This window comes from Pleurodeles waltl, chromosome 2_2, assembly GCF_031143425.1.
Source record: "Pleurodeles waltl isolate 20211129_DDA chromosome 2_2, aPleWal1.hap1.20221129, whole genome shotgun sequence".
NCBI classification, from domain to species: domain Eukaryota; kingdom Metazoa; phylum Chordata; class Amphibia; order Caudata; family Salamandridae; genus Pleurodeles; species Pleurodeles waltl.
The window spans coordinates 721,817,647-721,836,901 of record NC_090439.1 but is presented as its reverse complement, the minus strand read 5'-3'; the positions used below and the strand labels follow the sequence as shown (position 1 = coordinate 721,836,901).

General features: G+C 41.4%; 1 protein-coding gene across 1 annotated transcript in view; it reads right to left on the bottom strand.

Moving 5' to 3' along the window:
* The window catches only part of PREX2 (phosphatidylinositol-3,4,5-trisphosphate dependent Rac exchange factor 2), a 1,096,481-nt gene that overhangs the window by 194,959 nt on the left and 882,267 nt on the right, over positions 1–19,255 (bottom strand). The window contains exon 36 of the mRNA XM_069220299.1: positions 11,314–11,428. Within this exon, the coding sequence (XP_069076400.1) occupies positions 11,314–11,428 (115 nt within the window). The remainder of the gene's footprint in view (positions 1–11,313; positions 11,429–19,255) is intronic.

Genomic DNA, 19,255 nt, shown 5'->3' with positions numbered 1-19,255 from the left:
GGGGTTCGGGGTAATTTAGATTTTAGGGGTGGGTGGGGGTTGGGTTATTTTATTTTTAGGGCTTGGGGTGGGTGGGGTGTTCATGGTAGTTTACTTATTAGGGAGGAAGGTTTTAGGGCTCAGGGCGGGTGGGGGTGTTGGGGCAGTTTCGTTTTCAGGGGCAGGAGAGGGGCGATCAGGGTAGTTTTTTTTAGGGCCCAGGGTAGGTGAGGGGGTCCTGTAGGTTAGGTATTAGGGGTGGGGATAGTTTTGGGCCTCAGGGCGGGTTGCATGAAAGAATCAAGCATGCCGTTTTGCATGTCATTTCTATACATGCCTTTACTAGGCATGCTTTTGCAATGAAATTCGCTGTAAAGGCATGCGTTGTAAAGGCATGCGTGGAAACAACGCAGTCATGGTTCTGACCACGTTGTTAAGGCATGCATTGTCCTGGCATGCGTGGTTCCATCATATAACCACACTGAATCCATAGGAACATACTCAGGACCAGAAACATGTTGACCTTGATTCCAGTAGTGTAAGATGCATACACACAGACTTTTTGTTGGGAATTGTCGGTTCATAACCTCTGATTTTCTTCCTCCTTTTGTTTTAATTTTGACATAGGTCCTACCACTGTCTCAGTACAGTGACAGCATTAGCACCTATAACCAATTTTAATGAACTTCTTCTCAATCCTTCACACTTCTTTCATACTGAATCAGTATTCACTTGCTTGGTGTTTGTTGCCACCTACTGAAAAGATCTCTTGCAGGGCCCTTTGGGCATTGCAGCACCAGCCCGATGAGGAGGAACGCCCGATGATGAAGCTTTCTATCTAATGGTGAATGAGTGCACTTGCACCTCAGTAATTGCTTTGGGTGACCGTTTCATCCTCTCGGAATAAGTATTGAGGAAAATTATATATAAAACAGTGTACCCTTTGTATTATAATTTGAGAGACTGTACACTGGACCGTGAAAATATCTTCCAGGTCCCATTTCTCTTGAATGGTCTGACTGAAGAACAGCAAAGTAATCCCTCTTGCTGCAGAGCTGCCACCCCCACTACCTGATGGAACCCTACACAGTTTCATAGTTGTATTTATGGAAAATTGAAACTGATCTCCATGCCGATTCATCATATAACCAGAGACTCCTACTTTGACAACATGGAATATTCAAGTATGCACATCTATAAAGCACCCAATGCTGGTAAAGTGCCCTTTAATATCAGGAACATATGTCATAAAAATGCAAAGAGAGCTCTATATCAAGATTTCACATCCACGAAGTGCAATAGAAATGTCTATTTCACTGGGCACTATTCATATAATGTTACAACATGAGTTGCTCTTTAATCTTGTTAAGGGGATTGTTGGCACAAACCTTATTTGCTTTGCTGCAGTCCCTACTCTACAGGAGTTCAGTACAACCCTGAAAACCTGGCTCTTCGACTGAGACCCTGCCGGCACTTACATACCTTCACAGGTGGCAAGTCGCACTCTACAAGTTGACTGATTGATTGACTGATTGAACTAGAGTTAGAATTAAGTATTCCGTGAAAGGAATATAATATTGATCATTAGACAGTTGATAAGTCCCGCAAATACATACTGTAGGTTTTCGCTGAAGAACAGCTTTGAACACGTCAAAGTAGCACTTGGTCCAGATTAAAGGCACTCCAGGAACGAATTCCAATAAAGGTGAAGGAACATTCAATTTGAGGTTCACACCACAGCACAAGCAACAAGGATAAAGTAAAGAAGGACTTGGAGGAACAGATAACGGAAAATTTGGGAGGCTTGAGTAAACATAAGCAGGAGCAAAATTGAGAAGCACGGTTTTATTTGAGAAAGATCCTTGTACAGTCAGTGAATGAGAACTGTGATTAGAACCCAAAAAGGGCCACAGCACATGGAATATGAAATGCTCAATCATAGAGACCAAGCATGGTGTTCCCTGGAGCAGAGTCAGGTAGGACACTCCGTGCACCAAAGTGTTTATGGTAAGTGTGGCTTCCTTGAACGTCATCAGGACATTCAGGCTCCCATCTACAGGAAGGTATGACCACCAGTCTGTGAGGGAAGGCAAAACATCCTGATAGTCCAGCACATCACTGCAAACTATGGCCCGTATTTATACTTCTTTAGCACCGCATTTGCGCCGCTTTTTGACGCAAAAGCGGCACAAACTTACAAAATACAATTGTATTTTGCAAGTTTGCACCGCTTTTGCGTCAAAAAATGACCCAAATGTGGCGCTAAAAAAGTATAAATATGTCCCTATCTATCTGCACAGCATTTAATACTCCGGTCTGAAGCAAATCCATGCTAATTGCCCAAAAAGTTATAAACAACTTCTTCACTTTTCAAAAACCATTGCACAAAATATGTATTCTAGAAACTAGGCAATCCTCAAAGATGAAATACATACACAAAGCTTTTGAGTTGTTTTTCACTTCCTAATCAAACCGATAAATGATTGTGATGGAGCTCACTATCGAGTTATTCTTTCAGCTTATATTTCTAGTAGAGAATGCTTACATTGTGAATATAATGCAAATTGTAAGACTTTCGATCAATAAGAGGATAACAGATTTTACTTGCTTCATCATTTTGTTTTTTCATTGGCAAACCACACTCGTAAAATCACGTAGAATTTATGTTTTTGGGGAACGGACACAAGAACAGTTCACATGTGAAAAATTCTGCACTGCTTGCAGTTATTCATACTGCAATGTTTGGATGGCTAGTTCATTATTTACGGGGATTTTGCCATGCTTTGTGTTTTTTGTCTTTTTTTTCTATTTTGCTTCAAGTGTTATTTAGGAGTTTCTACTTGACATCGTATTTCATTTGTGCACCTTTCTCAGAATTGGCAACTTCTGCCTTCTGTGTTTTTGCGTGCGTACTGTTGTTACCTGTCCTGATCCATCATTCTAAATGGCTTTGCAAACAAAATGCATGCAGCCTTAGGGAAAGAATAAGTGATTTTTCTTACCTAAGAAAAGCAAATGCACTATTTAATTGTAAATTCGTTCTACTGCAGTATTAAAATGAATTAAAAACCATGACTTCATATCGTCGTAGTGGATCACGTTTCTCAACACACACAAAGATAAACTGAAGTCACAAAGGGCACCGAGTCAGTAATTACAATGTGCAGCAATGTGTGAGGGACATTGGATATTATGGGCATTTCAGCAATGACCATCTGCAATGCCCTCCCTGATCCTCGAGGACCCGCCACCTCCAACGGAACTCTTCCTGCTGGACTTTAGAAGGTAGCTTTTTAACAGGAATTAATTTGGTCCCTGCATCTGGCAAGTGCTCAATCATGGTGGGCTTCAACCTGTGACTTGCATAACCAGATAACCGCGAGTGGGGCTTTGTGCCTTTAGGAGCTATACTGAACCTGATATATTTAAAATTGAATAGGCCCTGTTCTACTAATTAGATTTTTGTTGTTTTGTTGTCAAATACTTTATTACATTTTACTCTATTTTTCTAAATTGGTGTGGGATTTTTCTGGAGTGGTGTTTTCACTTTAATACTGCTGCATGCTGCATAACTAATGTACACATTGCCTTAATGTTAAGCCTCCCTGCTTTTGTGCCAAGTTACCAGAAGATTAAGCACAGGTTAATTCAGTGACCGTCTATAGTTCACCCATACAAGGATTGTGGCTGTTGCCCCTCCATCAACAGCCCAGTTTCTCACAAGCTGATTGCCAAAAGCTGCTCTAGGGGCCCTTACCCTATGACCAACTTGGTAGTCTTCAGCAGAGCCACCCATTCAATTGTAGTGTGAAAAGCACATAGGGAGTACATACTTATCCAAGTTCTCTTTGTGACATCCTCCAAGGGAAGGAGTAAACAAGGATGTAGTCATAAAAATGCTTATTTTGCATGTATGTCTTTGCCCTCACACATGCCTTTCCTGCCCAAGATCAGGGGTGTCAAGAAGACAGAATTCCTCAACGAAATTCTCTAGTGGGAAATAACAGTTTTAGGAAATTACCTCCACCCCCTTCCAATGACTAGCACAAATTATTAAGTTGTGTGTGGGGGTCTCTCGCAGCAACAGTCAGTAGTCTATAAACAAACTGATCCTCATCATGCATCTCTGCTGCTACCAGGATGTGGATCCCCCTTCCTCTATGCATATAAAAACCCACTGAGCATTTCCAAGCTCTAGACGTCCATCCTGCAATGAGCACTTTCATACTAGGTCTAGTCTGTAAAATCAGGCAACAGTTCTCTTTGGTTCACATTGATAATAAAGTGCTTAGAGTATATTTAGTGAACAGCATCAAATGCCATTTGCCATCCTCTACTAGTCTTCTAAACTTGTGCCCCTTGAAAAGAGATAGAGAGTCAGACACCTTACTCCAGGCGTCCTTTATAAATGTAAAAACAAATATGCCAAGAAAAACCTGTGATAAGTCTCAAAATGTTGGAATACTAAGACGACTATCAATTTACCCTCTGTACCAGTAAACACAGCAGATTATTTTCTAAGGTTTACATGGGTGCAAGTGCTGTGCAACTTAACAGAAAGCATTGCATTGATCTAAGTACCATCATGAAAGCCTGTCAGTGCAGAGTAAAATTGTTCAGCTCTACAAGAGTGCTAGCGAGTCCTTAGTAAATAACCCTCAAAATCTTTGTTATTGATAGGTTTGCTTAACATACACGATTAAAATATGAGTTGTTCAATCCCCAGCAACTCACAACATTGCTTTTAGCACAAATGCTACTCCTGTTCCTCTCATGTGTGATTCATTATGACCAGTTGGGTTTTATCCTGAAGAGAAATACATTACGCAACCTGCATCGCCTCACCCATGTGCTTCATGCTCCAGAGCTACAAGAAGACCTTTATGCGCTGGCTTTTCTAGACATAGAAAAGGAATGCACTGGGAATATGCTTGGCAAGTGCTGGATAGACTGGGATTAGGACAAAATTATATAGGATGGGTATAACTGCTTTATAGGCTCTCGAGGACGCTGGTTCAATCAGGTTGCTACGTTTCGGACGCTACTTAATTTCAGCAGGGTACCCGACAAGGATGCCTACTGTCGCCGCAGATTTTTGCCATTGCAATGGAACCCCTTGAGTGTTTGTTGTGACACACCCTGCAAGGATGGGGTGTACAGATAGGCAACAATGAACATATAGTATCGTCATACACAAATGACACAATGTTCTATCTCTGTCAACCTGATATATCAGTTCCATTGTGGCTTAATGAGTTCTGGGAATCCTCAATCTTGTGACTTAACCCTATAAAATGTATATCACTCCCACTTGGTCACCTACACGGCATGCCTGCCCAGTGCCTCCCCATCGTAGACCTGCCGTGGACCACGGACAAGGTTAAATACCTTGGAATATATGTCGCACACAAGGAACAGCTGACTTTTGACATGAACTTAGGCAGAGTAATAACTAACCTGCATCCTTCAATCAAAAGTTCTGGAACACTCTTTGACTGTAGCGATAATCAAAATGGTGATCCTGCCCCATTGTCTGTCCATCCTCCAGGAACCGATGTAGGAGATTCCTTGAAGGGAGTTCCAAGAGCTGGACTCTATGTTGGTGGAATTTCTCTGGGCTGGCAGAAGGTGCAAAATAGGCCTCAACTTATAAAAAAGAGAACGGGGTAAAGGGTGAAAGGAAGTCCCTGATCTAGAATTATATTACCTGATGGCACAGCTGAAACATGCAGTTCATTGGTTTGACAGAGAGCCTAACTGGGAGAGATCGCTATTTGAGGGCACACACAATGGAGTCCTGTTGGGAAAGTTGTTGATGTGGGGTTGCAGTACCCCGGGCGCCTTCCCATTCTTGATATGACTAATGGGCAAAGTATAGAACAGAACTGTCTGAAAAGTGATTTGGCTTGCCCCGATCTAGATATCTGGATTCTGTAGCCATTCTCTCAAATTACAACTCATATGACAGACGATAGGTGGCAGGAGTGAGGATGTCAAATGCTATTGGATTTCTACCCGAGGGAACGTTTTATGACTATACAGGCGGCAGTTCCTACATTTGGACGGGGGCATGGACAATTCCTTCACTATGCAAAAATAGCTGCCACTGCTAGACAGCTGTGGCCCACGTTCCCTGATGCACATCAATCCTCGTAAACACTGACACCACTCTTGAATATGGGGGCAGGAGTCAAATAATAACATATCTGTATAGAGCTCTATGGGCAGATACACAGACAGGGCCACTATGACTGGAAGAGACAGGGCAATGTCTATGTAATGAACCTAACACCCTGAAAGACAGGTGCAAAATACACACTGGGGTCTGTAAGGCAGCTACCTGTGTATGGTTTAAACAAATACAATGTAGCATTGTGCACATAGTATATCTATTCCCTAAATGTTTACACACCATTTACCTGGATAGGAATACCCACTTCCCCTGCTGTGGAGCTGATGAAGCAGACTTTAGACACTTCCTTTGCACACTGCACATTGGTGGTCCCTTTTTAGGAGGCTGTGCTTTCTCATATAAGGCACACAACAGAATGATACATACCGAAGCAGATCCCCTGGTGTCTGCTCGTACTGATCCCTGAAAATCCAAAGAGGGCCTTGAGCAGAAGGTACGCACTGCTGGGGCTTTCAGGGGCAAAACGATGCCTTACAATACACTGGCTTAGCTCAATCCCTGATGATTAACAACTGGGAAAAAGATCTAATTGAGTGGACTGGTGCAGAAGAGGCTCATATGCGAAAAACAAGTAAAGAGAGAAAGGCAGCAGACGTCCTGCTGGCCCTGGCAATAATTACACAGGCACTATCTGAGCCATCTGGAGTAGTTTGTCCTGGAGTTGGGGGCAAAAGGGATTGCCCAGAACATATTCCTCTGGTGGACGGAGCACTTATATTTGGCTAAGATTGACACATAACACACACTTATTGATAATGATATGTGGTGTTTCTTCTAACCTGACAACATGCTAGTTGATAAAGGAAACACACAGAACAGATTATTGCATACAAGTATGGAAAAAGATAACTGGAAGATCATCAGGAAGAGTGGGGGCATCAGGTGCATTTGTTTTAGTTCAACACTGTTTTGTATGTTAAATGTATGATCTGAAACAATGCTATAACTAATTTCAATGGAGACGTGCATATTGCCATTCCCTGACTATAGGTACCCCAATGTAATTTCACTTCTGTGACCAACAGGATTATCCTTGTATTATTTTGTATGTACCTTCAGATGCTACGCTACTTATTTATGAAGCTAACATATACCCGGTACAGGGAAATACGTCTTTGATACTTTTGGTATGAACCATGTCATTCCATCCAAATGCCAATAAAGAAACCCATTAAAAAAAACTCATCACATTGGCTATACTCTAGCTAACCCAAGCTGACCTTCCATATTTGTCGTTCCAACTTTACATTGTTCATCTATTCTTTCTACTACATTGCAGATCAAATTTTACAGCCTGAAATAATATAGTAAACTGATTTTGTGTAAGAGACTTAATTTAGTCAATTAAAGAATGCATCATTTGCATTGTTACAAAGATAAGCAGTTACAAAGTGAAGGAGGTGAGTGAAGGACTGAAAGTAATCCAGTGTGATCTTCTTTCATATCTAGTCAGCACTTGACAAAACCAATGCCAGAATGTCTAACTTGAATCTCAAAAACAATGTGCACTAGACCGCAAAGCCTATTGACACTTCTTTTCAGATAAAAAGCTCTTATCAATGTGGAATCCCAGCAGTGGGTGACAAGCAAAATGCTCTGGGGGAACCTAGATATTTTACTGGATGTCTTTGCTTGTAAGCAGGACCCATTCTCATATGGAGCACTCCAGAATTAAAGTTCTTCCAAGAAAGAAAGATGTTCATAGAGCCAGATAAGGAATTCAAAGATGACTAAAATATTCCACCAAAAATCTCTAGGGAGCCATTTACAGATAGTGTGCCACAAAGTCCAGAGTGGGACAGCAGGTATTTGGAAATTAATCAGCCTAGCTGTTTTGCTTGTTCAGTCAATCCTACAGAACACTTGATGGAACTCAGGTTCACATGAGATTAGTTAGTAATCAGGAGGCCTTAGCTCATATCTAGGGGATAGAAACCCTGATAAAACACCTTCAAAATAAGCGTCATTGCCCCTGTACAGAGGTTAATCAGAGAGTGAAAGCCTAACAGATTCTCATATTGGGCGACGTTGGGGCACACATGAAGCACCATGCCGACCACTCCACAGAAACCTCTCTCTTGATTGCCTCAGGTTTCAATCAATTGTCAAACATTCACACTCCTTCTGCCTTTGGTCCTCTGCAACTTTACTGCAGTCAGTACATTTTGGGTGACCCTCCAGTTCACTGTTCTTTCAGGCATACACCAGACTGCTCCTTCAAACCAGAGCTCATCTTGAAAGCAAACCATGCTTCTTTTTGAGCACTCGTCTTTCTGTTTCCACAGAAAGCATCTTACTCCAAAGCACTATGCTAGTGCTAGTGTGTTGTAACAAAATCTAATATAATAAAACATTGTTTATGGAAAGCACCACCATTTTATCTGATAAGTAACACAAAGCGTGCTCCTAGGACCAGTGCAAATGCAAAGAAAAATATTATGACAGAAGCAGCACCTCAATCATGATCATGAGCACACGAGAGTGTATGCACGTGTATGTTTGTTTCTTGAACAACAGTTAAACAATAGATTGCCATTGGTAATGGGCAGTGTTCACATCACCTGGTGCTTTCTCAAAGAAAATGCAGAAGAACACAGCAAACTACATATCCAATAAATATGACAGTATGGCAGAAAGGATTATAGTAAGAAAAACATTTAAGAACTGAAGGCGACATACCAAAAGGGCGCAAGGATTAATTCGGTCATGGCAATGTCTGATAATTTTCATTTGTAATCATTATATAGACAAATCAGATACTGCTGCAGTAGACGAGCTAGGTTAAATAGATGTGATAGATGAGATTGATGAGATTGAGTACACAGAAGGGGACTCAAGACGGAATGTACAGCAGGCTTTAAAATGGCATGCCTTCTTGAAGTTACAGATCGAGGGCCTCTTTTACGAGGCCCTAGTGGCACACTGCGCCCCGGAGCATCATTTATTTATGCTCCGGTGGTGCAGTGTGCCAGGACATATTTACAAGGCCACGCAAGCCCACCTTGCGTGGCTTTTCATGGCCTTGTAAATATAGACCCCTTTCACGCATAACACTGCATGAAAGGGGCATTCCATGGGTGTTACTTGGGGTGTTCCCATGCAACACCCATGGAACACGACGGAATCTGACGCATTCCCAGATTTACAATCCTGGGAATCCCCAGATTCCTACGTCACCTCAGGGGTGGCGTAAGAATGTTGCAACAGGGAGAAATACCTTTATGTCTTTTTGTTTTTTCCTCTTTCTATGTGTGCTACAGAGGCGAACAGCTCATGTGATTGTTTTTATGCAGGAAGGTGTCCCTTCCTGCACAAAAACAATCATCTCCATTACACAGGCATCCGTGCACGAGGGTGCAAGGGGGCCTGCATTGGCACTAGGCAGCAATTTTTGTGCAAGCGCAGGGGGAGAGGACAGAAATGTGCCTTGAGAATGAAGCCCCTAGTGTGAAACAAAGAGGTCTTTCGCTGTTGATTAGATCTTTGTGTGTAAGATCTGTACTATGGGTGCTGCATATAGAAAATAACCATGCCCACCAAGTATGAACTGAAACCTATTTAAGAATTTTCAAGTTTACTAGGATTATGTTAAGGTCCATGGCCTGACCATGAAAAGTTCTAGGGGAAGAATATCACTGTTATCGGGCCTATTCTGAATAGCATGAGCACCTACGAATACTGTAGTTGGATAGAGTATTCTATATACATTAGGATCCTCATTGATTGTCTTTCAAATGGCAGGCCAAAGTGTTCTTATCGTGTTATATTTCAGCTGCTGGATATTATTCTTTCAACCTTGACAGTGTCAGAATACGTTAATAGGAATGAACCCTAATTTATTAAGTCTTGGAAGGGTTCAGAATGACCTAGGATCAACTTGCAATTTGATTTGGTAGCGATGGGAGGACTTTTGATATAAAAGTTGAGTCCTGCACATGAGTCCACTAATTCTGAGAGACTGCTTGTTTTCTGATCACAGCTCGTCTACCCATTTCATTAATAGCTATTGTGAGTTGTTTGCCGCTTACAGATTCGTAAGACCTCCTTCCTGGCTGGCAGGGAACCCAGGAGAATCATGAATGGGTTTTGGGCTAAGGACATCTCCATGACAACCCTTATATTTGATGACCTGAACTCAGTGATCATTTGCCTCCAATATAGGTCTTCAAAGTGGTACAACGTTGCTTACAAATTCAATTTCATTTAATTTCTTGTATAGAACTAAATGTTGCAGGCAGCCACTAGAAATGCTTGCAATACAGTATCAGTATGGCTTCAGGTTCAATTCAAAAGTTTATGTTGACAGAATGGAGCAGCCTATATAAAGTAGTGTCTATTTGAAAAGTGCCTATTTAAACAAGCGTCCATTATCAATGAATAACAGCCTGATCACCTATTCAAATGTATCGCTTGAAAAACTCTCTAAGTCCTTGTTTGCTTCATTCTATTTTCTTGATCTGCCTTTGAGGATTAGCCCACAATGTCTAGCTGAACAGCAACTAATATGTGTAAGTGTAATGTCAGTTTTGTGCATTTCGGTCATTGTTGTTTGCGTTGCTTTAGCATCGCTCTTAAATTGTCAACCACCCTGATGAAAGACAAGTGGAGTTATGCATGTATATGCCGTCTTCCATTCATATTCTCAGCCCAGTCACTTACACTTATGCACCATTTTATTGTATTTTTTGGGTCTCCTTTTCATTCAAATCTGATGTTTGCACCTTGAATGCCCTACACACACTTTGCCTCGGGTTCGGACTGCAAAGTCAGCAACTTTAAAGATAACTCATCATGCCTGCAAGACAGAAAAGGATCTGTCCTCTGGGTTCCCAATTCTTATCTGCTATCACTCCCCTTTGTCATGGGTGAGGGCAGAAAAACAAGTAGAAATGTCCTTTTATATCCTGTAGAAGAATGCAATAATATTGCAAAGGTCATTCTGACGATGTGCTGGCCTTTTTCTACCAAGCATTTAAAGTTTGTTCCTAAGTTTCATTTTGATTTAACCTTTCCCTCATGTTGATACATCAAAGGTCAGATAGCCAAACCAACTTTGCAACTAAAAAAAAAAAAAAACATGAAGACCACTGTATATTCCGTTTCAAAGCTGTAGTTGAGTGGTAAAATACAGATTTAGTTACCTGAGTTTCTGATTATACTGTTTGACCTTTTCCAGCGAAGCTGCATTGATCTGAGCTTGAAATTCCTCCACAGAAATGTTGTCCCTGTAATAATATCCCTCCATGCTTTCGAGTGCTGTGTGCGAGAATAAACGTAATTAAATATGCTCTATTCATGGTCTGCGTAATTATTGAGCTATTCCTAGTAATGATAATGCATAGTTTTTAGAATATGACAATTAACTCTGTGGCCTACAGAATAAAGACGAGATATTTGTATGAAATTTAAAAGTAAATGAAAGTAAACAATAAAAGAGAAATACACAAGGAAATTGAAGAACTCTCAGCTTTCAGAAGCATCCACTTTGTTACCACTACCACTGTATTTTTTTTTTCATAGAGAAGATGAAATAGTCATATGGCTCATGGAGATATAGAGCATTTTGAATTGGTGGTAGGAGTAGCACAGGCTGTACTTTTAGATGCATAAATATGTGGAGATTGAATATAACAACAAGCATTTGCAATAAAATGGGTCTCGCGTTTGCTCGAGTTAGAGCTATTAGCATTGTAAACTCCTAACCTGACTTTTCTTCTCACATAAATTGAAAATGAAAAGTAAAACAGTTTCACATAACTAACCAGACTTTTCTTGCCATATAAACTGAAAAGTAAAAGTTGCACATAAGCGAGCCGATGGCTGCCATCAGCGCAAAGCAGGCACACAAAAGGAAATAAAAGTCCGCTCGCAGTGAAACCTATCGGCAAAAGTGAAATTTTCGATGTAACCAGCAAAAGTGCAATTACCCATGTAACAGGATCAGTGTCATGCAAAGCGCTCGACTATTGCCCAGTGAGAGTGCGCTGCGAAATAAAGAGAAAAAGTTGTCCAGAAACCAGACAGAAAACATCGAGCCTCGTATGTTTTCAGCAGTTGGTCGATGCGCTCAAGTGGGACTAAACACCGGAAAAGGCATGACGTATGCATGCCTATCACTAATGAAAGCAAGTGGATTTAAAAGGAAACCCCAGGAGCCAATGAAAGTGACTGATCTGACATGGGTGAGGTTAGAAGCCCAAAGAGAGATTACAACAGGGAACGGAGCGCTTTGCGCTCGCCCCTAAAAAGACATAAAAGTTAGTAGTCAAAGAGGGAAGCCATACAGAGGCATCTGTCAGTACACTTCAAGGATGAATAATGGAAGAAAACCTCTTTGAAACATTGCAACTCAGCTGATCTTACTGGAGTGGGGCGGGTGAGGGCTGTTGCTGACCGAGTTCAATAGCTAGAGCCACAACAGCTCAATGGCAGTGGGCAGGTTGTATATCAAACAATAAGGAGACCATCTGTTTTAACTATTAGCTGCAGGAAACGTTCCTTTATTAAAAATAAATGTTCCAGACTCTTCTTTCTATTCATAAATATATCTGAATGCCATCTAAATACTTTTATAATTTCTCTGTGTTATTCTAAACTAGAACTTATATTTATGTTTTGAACAATAGAGAGCAGACATGTAGTGCCCCTCAAGTAGTCTTTTTCTTGCTGAAAGTAATGTGGCTACTTGGCCCTGGTTAGCCCAGCCAAAGAGATGATCTGTGATCCATCAGATGGCCATGATCTAGAATCTTGTTAGTTTATGCAGTTGTGATAGGTAGTATTTAGTGAGCCATTGCATTGTACACTGCCAAAAGTACTAAAGGAATTAGGGTTCCTGTATCGTTTAGACTAAGGTATCAGTGGATCTTCGCTGTGGGCTAAATTCACAAAAGATTCTCCTCAGTCATGGCGAAGGCTACGCACTCGTGGTGGAACCACCACATGGTGCACTGGATAGAGTGATAGAGTGTTGATAAATAACCAGACCACCATGGTGGGCCAGATCTAGAGCACACAGCAGTAAGGACCAAATGTCTGCAATCTTATTCATAAATTGTAAATTAACAACAAACAATTTCTTTGTCCAACAAAGTCTTAAACAATTAATTTAGGAAAAAAGTAAACAATGCCAATCAATGCGTATACAAATGTTACTGCACATTTGCAAATTCCATTGTGGATAATGCTTAGTCATCTGAGACTCTAGCCTGTGTACAAGACCCAATGCATTTAGGGACCATGTGTCCCTTCTTCAGGAGTAACTGCAAATTTGAACAGGAAACATGAAGGTATGTTAGTAACTCAAAACACAACTTAGAGAGAAAAACTTATAAGTGAGCCAGAGCTCTTCCTCATGCAGACTTAACTTGCAAAGTGGAAATGCCCTTGCAACTTCACAACAACCTCAAAGTAAAAGTAGCACTGCCCGCTCAACCAAAGAAGAGAGCAGCATGAATGGGTGGTCAAAAATAAGTAAAGAAACAAGTAAAAAGAAAATAATCACAAGCCAATCCGAAACCAACTTCACACCACGTGTCTCAAACCGCCTGTGTGTGGCAGGAACAATCAATAAACCAGTAGTGCTCCTCTTGACACTATGACAGCTATAAAAATCAAACACCTCATGTGATACTGGCTCCGAACTGCCATGCCTACAAATCGCAGCATGCAATATAAATGTTTATGCACAGTAAAAGAGCCAGTACCTCAGGATCAAAAGGTCCAACCAAAAAAGCAGTGCTTGCGGTAATGTTACTCCCGCTGGGACAGCCCAGACGAAAACAACTTGAATAAGTTATCTGTCAATGTAAAATAAACACCACAAGTGTCACACACCCGCTGCCTAGCGTGCTCTTGCCCTATCAAGCTGAAACCATTTCCTTAGCACTTTACCACTTCAATCCTCCCAGACACCTGTAGCCACTCTTCGCTATCAACTGCGTCCAAATGCTCCAACAGTGATGCCTGAATTATACCCCATCCTTAACATGCTTTTAAAGCCATGGAGTGAAACAGGACTAATACGCCTTGAACAAGGTGAAGGAAAACAGACTACAGTACAAACATGTTAGTTCTCACAGAAACATTAAACCAGGTGACAGCAGGGAGTATAAAACAAGATGCTGGAAAATGCAAAAACATAAAAATGCACAAGGATGTATAACTACAAATGTGACAAAAAACAAAAATAAAATAAATGGTTCCCCAAATTCCTAAAAACTGTAACAATCCACAAGTACGAAACATCAAAGAAAAATGCAATTCTTACACCCACACAGAGAATGACATCACAATAATTATATGAAACTGCAACTCATTAGACCGCAATTTATGCCACCAAATGTGGTACATGTACCACAACTGACGATATTAATATAACATAAATTCAACATATTGGGTCTCATTACGATTTCGGCGGTCTTTTAGTAAGACCACAGAAGCCGCTGCAGCCAGCAGACCGCCAGTGCTGGTGGTCTGCTGACCACCATATTTGAGTCAATAGGCGGAAGTCCGACTCCGAAGAGGTGGTTGCATAACCAGCACCGACACGCCATCAAGACTCTGCCCGCCATATTATGAGCCGTAATACGGCTTGGCGGGAGAACCGCCAGGACCCATCCCCTCCCGGACGACCAGCTGGCCAGAAAAGGTAAGTTGATCATCCGATTGGAGGCGTGGGGGGTTTCTGTGTGTGTGGGTGCATGAGTGCGAGTATGCAGTGGGTGTAGTATGAGTGCGAGTATGGTGAGGGGGGTGGTGAATGCATGCGTTTATGCAATTGAATGTGAATGTTTGTGTGCGTATACATGCGTGTGAATGGGGGTGTCTGACTGCATGTTTGTGAGCGAGTGGGGGGGTGTCTGCATGTATGCAACTGAGTGGGGGTGCGTCTGCATGTAAGCGAGTGAGTGGGGGTGTGTGTCTGCATGTATGCGAGTGTGTGCGGGTGTCTGTGTGAATGTATGTGTATGCCGAGGAGTGTGTATGTGAATGCATGCTTGCGTGAAGGGGCGAGGGGAGTGTTTGTAAATGTGTGGACAGGTGGGGGGGGGGGTGTCTGCATGTGTGTGGATCTATAGGGGTGTATGTCCCAGCGACAGGAATGGGGATTCCTGTGACCGGGTGCGTTCCCACTAGGGTTTTCGTGGCGGGGTGATCGCCAAGGAAGGTCTGGCGTTCTGCAGCCTTGTAATCCAGCTGGCAGGTTTCTCTCGGAAACAACAACTTGGATGAGTTCATTTCAGGGCTGGCTAATGATCTCCAAAATCTGAAACCATAATTGTGCTACATTGTGTTTAAATGCCAACCAGTGTACTACGCAATTGGAATTTTGATTCTTATTGCGAATCATGCTCTTTTGCTCTGTGATCCGAACTTTGATCTTTCTTTCTGCTTTCCCACTGTATAGGAAACCAAACAGGCATTTAATGCTGTAAATCACATTTTGGGTATTGCAATCTGCAGAATGTCTTCATTAAACAGGTTGACCCGAGCCTGAGTAAACCACAGTATCACATGTTATCACTTTGTTACAATGGATGTAGTTCTGAATTTTTTTTGGTCCCTTCCCAATTTGTATCAGTTAGTCTAGTTGTTGTGAGGATCTCTTTCAAGTTTGTTGCACGTGTATGTGCAAATAATGGCTTGTGGCAAAACAATCCTTTGAAATCCAGCTCTGACTAGAGTAATTCCCACCCATTGCACCCACCTACTGTATATATACTTTTTAGCCTCCCATTTTAGGTAATTTTCTATTTAGTCTGTTGGTGAAATAACATAAATAAGAGCAGCCTTCTGGAAGCCTTCAAGACACCAGTCATTATCAGAAATGGAACTACTAGCTAGCATGTGACAGATGAAACAAATCAGTTTCTATTTTGCTCATTCATTCTATACCTCAATGTACCTATTTACTATAGGGCTGTAAAGTAATCTCTAAAATGCATGCATACTAAATGCCAATAAACACATTTCTCCCACTACACTTTTGCAACTTATATCACACAGGCAACTCACTCATTAAAAAAGTTGATGCATCCAAGGTCGCACGACAGAAACCCTGAAAATATGTGAAGGAAGAAAACAACCCTGGCACAATGTATCAGCCATTGAAGTTTGACTTGAATGACACTGTGAGAGCCATCCTAGATACAAAACAAGGTAAGGCACCGGGCCTTGATAAAACCCAAAGGGATATATTTGTATCTGAATTGGATATTTGTGCCTCTTATATCAACCTCTTAACTAATACCATCTTGAGTGGTGGATTAATGCCATCCACATCTCTAAAAAGGGGTATTGAGACAACCCAGTTAACTATCTGACGATAAGTGTAATCAATATTCTCCAGAACAATTTCCGTTGCCAAGTGCTAAATAAATCACAAAAGTGGGAGGATACCTATAACAGCAACCTCAAACTGCAGCAGAACACTTCATGGATACTTAGATTTTAAAAATCTTTGTTCTCCAGATCCGTTTCACCAGCTTTAGAAATCTATAACATGCAACCATTGGGTGGAGACCCTTATGGTGCAGCATTATGGAAAAATAAAGTTTTATCATTTGTGGAAAATAAATTTCAGAGATCCACAGCCCTTTTCAGATGGCCACTGAGGCTTGTGTCAACCACTGCCCCTGCAAATGCTGCCAATGACAGTACCAACTTAACTGTTAATCATTGTATGCCTCCAACTGTGACAATTCAGAATATTCCAGGACCCCAAAGCTATAAAAATGGGGTTGGAGGCAGGTATTATTCATTTTTAATGTATACTGAAGTATCAAACACTGTTGTGGTGCTCATCTCAAAGTCAGACAGAGTGCTGATTTAGAACTCAGTGGATGAGTTACTCCGTTACAATGGTGACGGATATCCCATCCGCCAAAATCTAAATCCCATTAGGTCCAATTTCTTCATTGTTGCATCTGTTCATAATGTTTGAGTATTCAAAGAAATTTTACCAACAAGAAAGAATAATCAGTCATCCAACAAAGAAATAATTGGTTGAATGTCTGATATTTTGAATGGCTGTACCATAAAAAGAATAATATTGAGAATCTGCTGTCTGAGTTGAAATCTGTTACCTGCAGGTTACATGGGGAGCCCTGCAGTGAGTGCCTTACCCACTCAACTATCTTACTGGAGTGTTGTGAAGGTTGAAAGTAAACATGAAGTGGATGTGCATAACTGACCCCCTTCTTCCTTCATGCCAAAGTTAGGCCCCACCAAAGCCTGTGAATTCATCTTTTGAGTGGTTTCTATTTTTGCTAATATTCGAATCATCTTATTAATTACAGAAGAAAGCCATATGCAAATCTTGACTTTGTACTTAGTAATGAACATAGCATCGTCCTGTAACTAACAGCATCCTTTTCATTTTCTCAGGGGACGTTTTCAAAGTGGGGTCTACGTAGTGACACATCAATAGAGATCTGGTAGAGGCTAATTCCCTGGCCAAGTTACTCCCTGAACAGCAATCCAGCTGTTTTAATATAGCTATTAGTAAATAATTCATTCCTTTTCTAGGAATATACACTTTAAAGCTGCGAGCCCCCAATGTGTTCATCAGTCATAATTACAATTTTGCCCATACGAGGTGTCATGAGACATTGTCCCGTGTAGCGCTGCTGTCACCTTACAGAACACAGACAGGGTTGCATGCTGCAGGCATCTTATGCAGACCTTTGAAAAGCACAGCATGCACGATGCTTCAAATCCATGCTGTGCTTTGAGTTCTGTGATGCATCATTGTGGCTCAACTGCACCCACCTAAAACTACAGTCAAAACTGCTCACATGCTACGAAAGTGCACAAACCATTGCAAATGCAGAAAAGTTGGAAGGCTGTAGTATCATTTTTTCAAAGGTACTCTTCCTCAGTCTTGCTTCTCCTTTTAGACAACTTTAACTCTTTAGCCAGCCTTAAGCTTTCTCAAAATATTATATATATATGGATATATTTTTTTTTCACAGAAAAATCAAAGGTTACAGGGACGTTATAGTGACAAAATAGAATTTAAAAAACATAGAAATTCACTTGAAAAAAACAAAGGTTACAGGGATGTGATAGTTATGTTTATATTTTAAATGTAGAAATCCATTGAAATTCACCAGTTATAGTTAGTAACTATAACTCGTGCCCTAAGGTAACTATAACTCATGCCCTCGCCATGCACAGTTTTTTCACAATATTTTTTAATGCAAATATTAAATTGATATTATCAATGATGCTATGAAAGATGGCACGATTGCCATATTATGTGGGGTAATTTGCAGTGTATAGCGAGGGCACGAGTTATAGTTACCTTAGGGCACCACTTATAGTTAGTTACCTGAGGTAACTCTAACTGGTGAATTTCTATGGTTTTGTACATATAAAATGTGAGCCTAACTATAACTTCCCTGTAACCTTTGTTTTTTAAGTGAATTTCTATCTTTTTTAAAATTATATTTCGTAACTATAACATCCCTGAAACTTTTGTTTCTTTCAGTAAATTTCTATGTTTTTGTAACCTATAGGGGGTCATTATGACCCTGTCGGTCGGCGATAATATGGCGGTAAGTACTGCCAAATGCTGTCAATACTTACCGCCATATTATGACATTGGCGGTTTGGCTTGTACCACTCCGACCGCCACAGCAGTAACAGCTGCCGGGCTGGAGATATCCATCTCCAGCCCAGCGGCCGTCACTGTTCAGCCTGCGGGATTATGACCCCGCCTACCGCCATGGTTTTCATGGCTTTCTTAACGCCACGAAAACCATGGCAGTAGGCACTATCAGTGACAGGGAATTCCTTCCCTGTCACTGATAGGGGTCTCCCCTCCCTCCCCCTCCAGTTAGCTCCCCCACCCCCATCTCTCCAAAGCCCCTTCCCACCCCCCTACATTCACACCCCCTTCACACACACACACATGCATACACACACCCATTCCCACATGCATCCACGCATACATACATCCATTCACACACACATCCGCACACACTTTCATACATACACGCAGACACATAACACAGCGTACATGCACTCACACTTCCGTACATGCACACACGCATTCAACACGCAGCACACACCCGCATC